General features: G+C 43.5%; 1 protein-coding gene across 1 annotated transcript in view; it reads right to left on the reverse strand.

Annotated features, from left to right (window-relative positions):
* Positions 1 to 7,594, reverse strand: part of BCL10 (B-cell CLL/lymphoma 10) — a 19,361-nt gene extending 11,767 nt beyond the window's left edge. Inside the window, exon 1 of the mRNA XM_005874596.2 lies at positions 7,439 to 7,594. Within this exon, the coding sequence (XP_005874658.1) occupies positions 7,439 to 7,594 (156 nt within the window). The remainder of the gene's footprint in view (positions 1 to 7,438) is intronic.
* Between the last annotated feature and the right edge of the window lie 2,124 nt (positions 7,595 to 9,718).

The following is a 9,718-nucleotide window of genomic DNA, read 5'->3' on the forward strand; positions in this document are numbered from 1 at the left end:
GGCTGCGACGCCCGCGGGCGCTCCCCGCGTCGCTGACGTCTGGCTGGCGGAGTCTCCTCTCGGCTGGCTCCTCTGCGCCTCTGGGTTCCTCCCCTTTTCCCAGACCCTGCCCTTCGACTTCCTGTGCTGTGTTTGCCCACTCACGTCTTTAAATTATATGAACACACGCCTAACTACAACACTAAAAGAAATGTTTGACAGGGCAAAAGCACCTACAATCCCACCGCGTTAACAATTTAACGTTTCTGTACTTTTTGGTTACTGTTTATTCTATATATATTTCCTTTTTCATCTGTAAAAAAGGGCTGCCTCCATAGGGCTGCCATGAAAATGAAATATAAATGTTAAGTGTCTTAGAGGTACTCGACATACGGTGTGCACTCCTTCCCCCCCCCCCCCCATTGACCTACCCCCCAGTGTCTTGTGTCCATTGGTTATGCTTATATGCATGCATACAAATCCTTCTGTTGATCTCTTACCCCCGCCCCCCTCCCGCCAACCCTCCCCGGCCCTCCCGCTGTAGTTTGACAGTCTGTTGGATGCTGCTCTGCCTCTGTATCTATTTTTGTTCATCAGTTTATAATGTTCTTTATTATCCATAAATGAGTGAGATCATGTGGTGTTTTTCTTTCATTGACTGGCTTATTCAATTTATATTTTATTATCTTGTATTACTCAAACATTTGTTATGAATATGTCTTACGCATCTTATTCTGTAAGAGTTCTCCCATTTTATTGCGGGAGACGGGAACAGACAGCTAGGTATTCTAATAGAGGTGTATACAACGCAACATGGATAATGCAGGTGAGAGCCCTGGGCCCAAACCATCGTTTGGACAATATGCTAAATAAACTAGAGGGAATTAGAAGCTCCAAGGGTAGGTAAAAATGACAAAACTAAAGACAAACTCAGGAACCCCAATATTTAAGGGAAGAGAAAGCAAAAGAACCAGAAAAGAAACATATTGCCAAAGCCACACCAATGTAGTTTTGATCACAACATAGGGATTCTGCTTTTAACATTAGCATTATGTCATATGTCTTTTTCCACATTGATACACCATATTTTTTCTGATTGCTTAATCTCCCATTATCCTGGTATTACCCAATGTGCTTAACTATTTGTTCTTTCACTTCACAAATATCTATTGAATGTCAACTAAGTGCCAGACACTGTTCTAGGTACTTGAGGAAACCGCTTGTGAACAAAATAGGTACATTTTTTTTTTCCCCTCTTGGAGTTTAAATTCTAGTAGATGTATGTTTGGGGCAGGGCATATAGACATTTGAAAAGTGTTATGTAAATTATTTATTATGTTAGAAGATGATAGACACTAAGAGAAACTATAAACCAGGGAAGAAGGATGAGGCTTGATGGAGTGGTAAAACTTAAAATACGGTGGTTAATGAAGACCTCTCTGGAAAGGGGGAATTTGAGTTAGCACTTGAAAGAAGTGAGGGAATGAGCCGTGGGGACATATGGAGAAAGAGAACAGCCAATGAAAAGGATTGTGTGACTGGGAAGGATATGAGGTCCTTGTGTGCCAATTGCACATTTACTCTGACATTGTTCTGAGTCATACGGGTTCGCCCTGAGTCAGATGGGAAGCCGCTGGAGGGTTCTGAGCCCAGGAGTGGCACGATCCGATTTAAGATTTGAAAAGGAGCACTTTCACCGTTGCTCTGAAGGGAAGGAAGATGGAATAGGGAAGACCAGTTAGGGAGCTCTTTCCATAACTCAGCCCCCAGGACGTGGTAGTTCAGAACAGGTTGGTAGTAGTAAGGGTGGTGAGAAGTGGGGAAGTGGGGAAATGATTCATTTCCTTTTACAAAGATTGCTGTGGCTGCTGAGTATAGAGTAGTAGACTGTAGGTGTGAGGGAGGAATCAGAGAGACCAGCGGGAGGCTACCACAGTGAGTCAGGCAAAGGGGATGGCGGTGTGAATAGGGTGAGAGCAGTGGTGAACACTCCTCCATGGTTACCTTGTTATTCCCAATTTTCCATTGTTATAAGACATCAGTCCCCCAATTTTTCACCTACATATTCCCCATCCTTTTAATATATATATATACACACACACACACACACACACACACACATATATACATATATATATATTGATTTCAGAGAGAGGACGAGAGAGAGAGATAGAAATATGAATGATGAGAGAGAATCACTGATCGGCGGCCTCCTGCACGCCCCCTACTGGGTGGGGATCAAGCCTGCAACCCAGGCATGTGCCCTTAACTGGAATCGAACTTGGGACCCTTCAGTCTGCAGGCCGATGCTCTATTCATTGAGCCAAACCAGCTAGGGCTCCCCATCCTTTTTTTCTTTGATTACCATTTCCTTATCATAAACTCCCAAGAGCAGGAGTATTGACCCTCAAAGAAATGATTCTTTTTTGTCTTTTCATATGTATTTCCATAGGTTCCCTTCAGAGAATTGGCCCATCCGTGTGTGGAAATGAACTGTGTTTTGCTAGAACTATACCAGTTCTGCTGATGGAGGAAGGGATTTAGAACCCATCCAGGTAAAGTGATTTGAATGATGCCAATTTGACACACCATTTTGGTCCGGCTATTGTGATGTTATTCAGTTGTAGTTCTATTTTCAATGAGACATTTCAAACACACTAAACTATAAAGAATAATATTCCAAACACCCTACATTCATTACCAAGATTTAACCAATATGGATATTGCACCACATTTGCTTCTGTTGCGGCTTTTGACTACCAAATGTTAGTGCCAGACAGCCCTGATTCTTGAGCCTTCTTTCGTGATGCTTACTATACATCTGACTTTCCTGGTTGTTGACCACCATTTCATTTCTGACACCTCCAACCTTCTTCCATCTTCTATAGTTATTCTGTTATTCATTTATTCAACTAAAAAGTCATGTCTGCTGTGTGTCAGAGATGGGAGTTATGGAATGGGGTGCAGCTGAGTAAGGAGCTTAGGAATTTTTAACAGCTGAAAGGTTAGTAGTTTGTTTTTGAGCCCATGTCTCCTTGTACCCAAGTCAAATTGTGTCAAAACAGCCATATCAGAATGTCATGTACCTATCACAGAGCTAGTTCATGGCTGGCATTATAGTTTCTGCTTTTTTTCTAGTGAACCATCTTCCTTCATAAGCAAACTCATTTCTGCTTCTTTGCTAAATCACAGAATCAGACTATAATGAAGGTTGGGCATATTTTCAAGAAAATAGCCTTGCCCATTATCTTACAATAATTCTACCTTCCCACATTCCTCTCCCCCCCCCCCCACCTTCTGCCTCCTACTGTGAAATACAAGGTATCTGATTAAGATACTGTGAAGGACATAGCTTAGGTGCTGCAAACATAAGGCAGCATATCATAGTGATTCAGAATGAGGATGTTTGGCACTTGATAGACCCAGGCTGTTACAATAGTTTCCTAGGGCTGCCGTAACAAATTACCACAAACTGGATTGGCACGAACCAATAGAAAGTTCTTCTCTAACAGTTCTGGAGGCTGGAAGTCCACATTGGTGGGGCCATGCTCCCTCCGAAGGCTCTAGAGAAGAATCTTCTTGTCTCTTCCTAGCTTCTGTGGGTTGCCAGCAGCCCTTGGCATTCCTCAACTGTGGCAGCCTAGTTCCAACCTCAGCCTCCATCTTTACATGGCCTTCTTTCCTGGTTTCCTCCCAGATCTCTGTCTCCAAGGACACTAGTGATTGGATGTAGGGGCCATGCTAATACAGTATAACTTTATCTTAACCTGAATAAAGACACTATTTTCAAATAAGGTCACATTCTGAGGTCCAGTAGATATGAATTTTGGGAAAAGGCCGCTTAACTCAGTACAGTTAGATTCTAGACTTGCTAATTATTAACTGTGAGACCTAGGAACAACTAATAAGCTGTCAGTGAAAATAGCAGTTATAAGAGTGCAGAAGAAGGGAAGAGGGAACCATTTCTGACTGATAAGACAGCATGGAAGAGGTGTGTTTAAACTGGACCAGAGGATTTTAATAGGTGGAACTTTAACTGCTGTTTAAGGATTTATTGCACAACTTTTTGCCAGATACCGGGTGCTGTATTGAGCAGTGATTGTGTGATAAATTTCCTGTAAATAGTTGGAGGAAAAAAGTGACCAGATCTGAGACAGACACTCCTGGGTTTTAATGGCAAGATGATATGTGGTGGAATTCAGACATTTCAGCTCAGGGACTTCGTGAAGACTCAAGATGATCCTGCCCCCAGGAGTGGCTCCCAGGAGGGTGTGGGGTGGTGAACGTTGACCTTAGCAAATGCTCTGAGGACATTTGCAAGTGCACCCTAAGACTAGGACATTGTTGGGGCTGATGAGGGACCCTGAGAGAAGGGACTATTTCCTCTCCTTTCCCCATAGAAGACTGTTTGTTTGGAGAATGGGGACAGGAATTTGGTATTAGATAGAAGCTTGCATGTTTATGGGATAAGGTACTTTGAATATAATTGAGGGGAGGCAATATCCCATATACCAGGAGGGAAATCTTGAGGGAGGGGCTAGATCTCACAGACTTACAACTGGCTGGGAAGAAATAATCCCTAGCAATATATCAGCTGCTGCAATGTAACCCCTATAACACTCCTTCCAAGTGGACTTCACAGATGAGAAATCCGAGACTTAGAAAACACGGTTTACCAAAAACCACTCCCTTACCAAGTAGCAGAATCGGGATTCCAACCCACCTCTGTCTGATGGCAAGGCCAGTGTTCTTCATTACTAGCAGTAGACTGAGCTAACTGCTTCAGGGAATAGTAACTCGGAGGAATTAGGATTTTTGAACATTCCCTGGGGCAAAGCAAGAGGTATAATGCATTCAGGTCTATCCTCTGTCCCTGAGGTAGGAACAAGCAAAGCCAGAAAATGTATCATGGAACTTTCCAACTCCCTAAATGCAAAAGAGAACACCCCAAAATTGCCGGAAGGAGCTCTCAGGCTCTTGATGGACCCTGAATTCCAGCTTTATAAGAGCATCCTGCCAAGAAGGGGGAGGCCAAGGAGTGGACCCCCTGCTCCAGGCCTAGAGATGCAAATGATGGAGCAAGACTCAAAAAATAGCATCAACATAACTAAGCAGAAGCCGAAGCTCAGGAACATACTAGTAGTAAGAGGACTTCTTAGCCTATAGTGAGGACTATCCTCTCGTAACCAAACAGCTCCCCATGAGTTCAGAGGTTCTCAGTTCTGTCAGATGGCACCTCGTTCAGGGTATAGAATGAACCTTGCAATGAGAATGCCTTCTCTTACTGAAGATCCATCAGGCATTGTGCACAAGGAGGGAGGAGGTGGTACTCCCAAATTCCAGGTTGTGCTCCATCAAAGGCATAATTCTGGAAAGGCATATCAAAGGAGTAGCCCATGATTGCCTGTCTTGGAAGGGTGGGGACTGAGAGGCAGCATGGCTTCCTTTAAGATCAGTCATTTCTCTCCCCACGGTTAGAATCAGTGGTTCTCAGTCTGGGCTCCTTATTAGATTACTTGGCTGCTGATGTCTAAGTCCCACTGCCGACCAATTTTTAAAAATCCCTGGAAGCCTGAGCATTGGTAGGGTTGTTTCTAACAGTTTTATTGAGATATAATTCACATACCATACATTCCACCTATTTAAAGTGTACAATTCAATGTTTTTAGTATACTTACAGAATTGTGCCAGTACCACCACAATCAATTTTAGAGTATTTCGTTACTGCTAAAAAAAAACCTATACTGTTTAGCCTTCACCTTTACTCTTCCCATCCTTCCTATCCCTAGGCAACCATTCATTCACTTTCTGTCTCTAAAGACTTGCCAGTTCTGGACACTTAATATAAATGGAATGACATATGACCTTTTGTGCCTGACTTATTTCACTAGCATGTTTCCAGATTGTAGCAGGAATTAGTACTTTATTCCTTTTTTATGGCTGAATAATATTCCCCTGTATGGATATACGACATTCTATTTATACACTAGTGACCTGGTGCATGGATTCGTGCAGATTGAAAGGAAATTAATTAGAAGGTGGCTGGTGGGGTGGGACTGGGCGAGACGGGCTGGACACTCCCTGGAGCCAACCTCCTGTGGTCCCTCCCTGGCTGGCTGCCCCTGGGGTGGAGCCGTGGCTCAAAGGGCATATGTGGAGTGAACAGGTTCCCTCCGGCAGGGGCAGGTGGGGTCCTGTGGCCTGGTGGAATCGTGCAGCCCCGAGAGAAATTGGGCTTCTTCCTCTCTGGTTCCAGGGTGCGTCACCTGAGAACCACTGCTGCCAAGTCACCGCAGCTCGGCAGCTCCTGCATTGAGCACCTGCCCCCTGGTGGTGGTCAGTGCATGTTATACCTACTGGCCGATTGGCCAGTCCAACAGTCGCTTAGCCTTTTATATATATAGACTCATAAACTGGTGAACATTTGGATTATTTCCACTTTTTAGCTACTAAGAATAATGCTGTTATTATGAACATTTGTGTATAAGTTATTGTTTGGATATATATTTTCATTTCTCCTAGGGATATATCTAAGAGTGGAGTTGCTGGGTCACATGGTAACTCTATATTTAACCTTTTGAGGTGAAAACTTCCCAGTTCATTCTACTGAGATCATTAGAATCACAGGGCTGAGAACTATCGACACCAACAAAATGGTAAAACACAGATGAACACGCTCTGACAGTTTCAAGGGAGACATTTCATAACCCTTGGGGGTCCCCGTGGAACAGTGAGGTTGGTTCATAGATGGTTTTCAACCTGCACCCAAGATACTAGTAACTGCTGTCAACATGCAGGGAAATGTGCCTTATTGCCTGCTCTTAATTCTATTTGATTCAACATGTATGCTAATGACTTTATGGGATGAATATCTGGAGCTAGAATTAAAAAATTTTTTTCTAACTGTGCAATTTTTTCTTCCAATGAAATCCTCCATGGTAGCTTAAAAGATAAAACAGATAAAGATGGAGCTGCTCTAGGAACCATTAAGAAGAGAGTGGAAGGCCCTGCCTGCTGGGCCCTTAGACGCTTCCTCTCTCACCCACCTACCTACCCACCCACCCAGTCCCACCACTCTCAGCCCTTCCACACAAGACTCAGGGCTTGATAGTGCATTGTTTGAAAACCCATAATCCAGAAGGTACTTGTGTAATTAGTTTGTGGATAACCCAAAACTGAGGACATAAAATACTTTTCATGACAGACTGAGGGTCAAGATGAACTCTAACAGAGATCAGTATAAGGTAAACCAAACCAAACCCAAACTGAACTTCTCCGGAGGGGGTTTTATTGAGAATGAAAACATTTCCTTTCCTGCAAGGTATTCAAGCATATCCCAGACAACTTTTCCTACAAAGAAGTAATAGAAGGGAATTAAAAAACCGCAAGACGAGGTAGTTGGCCCAAGTGATTGTGATAGTGGCCACAACCTTAAGCCTTTGGAAAACCATGTTCATACTGCCAGAGCTCCTTGTATCTTGAGGATCGCTGCCAGCCAGAGGAAGGGTTTGGCCTGCAGGATGGAAAGTTGTTGTTTCTCTCCTTTATCTTTCTCCTGATTTTCCTCATCCAGCTCCACTGGGGTTTTGCCTTGAAAAGAGCTGGCAATGATCATGGGGCATATCAGAGCTACCATTTTTATTGTTTAATTTTTAATCTGTTATTATTCCATTAGGTTGTAACATTCGTAAGGCCAGCATTGTATCTGCTTTTCCAGTGGCGCTCCTAGAAGAGTGTCTTGCATACAGTGGGTGTTATGAAGAGAATGTTTTTTGTCTCCTCAAAATTCATATGATAAAATCCTAACATTCGATGTGGTGGGATTAGGAGGTAGGGCCTTTGGGAGGTGATTAGGTCAAGAGGATAAAGCCCTCATGAATAGGATGGGTGCCCTTTGTCTACCATGTGAATTTATGCAGCAGCCAGCAGTCTGCCACCTGGAGGAGGACCCTCACCAGATCCAAACCAGCCTGGCACCCTGATCGTAGACTTACACAGCTTCTAGAACTGTGAGCAATGAAATTCTGTTGTTTATAAGCCACCCATCTGTGGTAATTTGTTATAGCAGCCTGAGTGGACTAAGACATTTCATGTACAATAAGTACATGCTGAATGACTGACCGACTAAAGAAAAGCTACTTGCCCTGACCGATTTGGCTCAGTGGATAGAGCGTCGGCCTGTGGACCGAAGGGTCCCAGGTTCGATTCCGGTCAAGGGCATGTACCTTGGTTGCAGGCACATCCCTAGTAGAGGGCGTGCAGGAGGCAGCTGATCAATGTTTCTCTCTCATCGATGTTTCTAACTCTCTATCCCTCTCCCTTCCTCTCTGTAAAAAACCAATAAAATATATTTAAAAAAAAGAAAGAAAAGCCACTTGACTGGAATAAAGTTTCAGTTATGCAAGATGAGTGTGTTCAGAGATCTGCTGAACAACATTGTGCCTGCAGTTAACATGACTGTATTGTTTACCTAAAAATCTATTAAGAGGGTAGAGCTCATGTTAAGGATTTTTTTTCCCCACAATAAAATAAAATGAGATAGAATAAAATGTCAATGTCATTTTAGCCTCATCCAGTCCTTCATGGTTCCTCTCAGCAGCCATTCTTACTTCTCTGACACACCAGGATGCAGCTAAAGGGTAATTCAGTGTTTTGTAACTCTCCCTGGCCTCTAACCCACTTGCCCCAACCCATCCCTTGCCTATGCTCCATCTTTGTGGTCTCTGACTCACACCTCATTCTCTGGTTTTCACTTGGACTTGAGTTAGTCCTTGACACTTACTGTTCAAGTTCAGGCAAGTGTACTAACTGCTCTGTGCCCCAGGTTTCTCATCCACCCAGGAAAAAAGCTTTAAATATGTGAAGAGGAGTAAAGGTAGACTGTTGGGAAATACTAACATATAAAGGATCAGAAATAGCAACATCTTATCTCATAGATTGATTAAATGCAGGTAAAGTGCTTAGCTTCCTGCATATGCCACACAGGCAGTAAATGTTAGCAATGATCACTTTTATTATTCTTGAGACTTATTGTCTTTATTATCTCATCCTTCAGAGCCGATGCTTGTCAGCACCTTCCTCTTGATCATGACCTTGATTTTCCTTGGCCACAATGCACTTTCTCCCCTCAACTATGCTGCCTGGAGGGAACAGGCCCCAGGCCGCCTCCTGAGATTCTGGTTCCCTCTGGGCAGCACTCACACCCTGTTGACTTACCTTCAGAGCAGAGAGAAAACTCCATTGCTGAGGGATTAGTAGTTGATTCTGTGTTTCTGGTTGGGCATTGTGCACTGCGTTGAGCTAGCGTCACGTGCTTTAAACTGCTTGGTGCCAGCTCTAAAAACCCCAAACCAACCACTTTTGATGATCGGGATTGTGGTCAAAATTCGTTTAGCTCTACCAACCACCCACAGTTTCATAGAATCTTTGCTGCTGTGTATTTCAACTACACGGAGTTACAATCTTAGCAAAAAGTGCATCCACCTTTTAAAAACTGGAATAGCAACTTTGCCCTTGTTTCCAGGGAAAAATGTTGGCACCTTGTGCCTTTTCTAGGTATGATTCTATTGAGGAACGAACCTGTGTCTCTCTCAGGGGGTATATGTTGCCAGGGGATCTTTTGTAGGCACATTACCAATTTCAAGAGCTCTACTTTAGGAAACAGGCAGGGAGAGGATTTGAGTTTTATTTTAGGGAAACATCTCTGGGGCTGTATTGTGTGTGTGTGGGGGGGGGGGGG

Source organism: Myotis brandtii, unplaced genomic scaffold, assembly GCF_000412655.1.
Source record: "Myotis brandtii unplaced genomic scaffold, ASM41265v1 scaffold446, whole genome shotgun sequence".
Classification (NCBI taxonomy): Eukaryota; Metazoa; Chordata; class Mammalia; order Chiroptera; family Vespertilionidae; genus Myotis; species Myotis brandtii.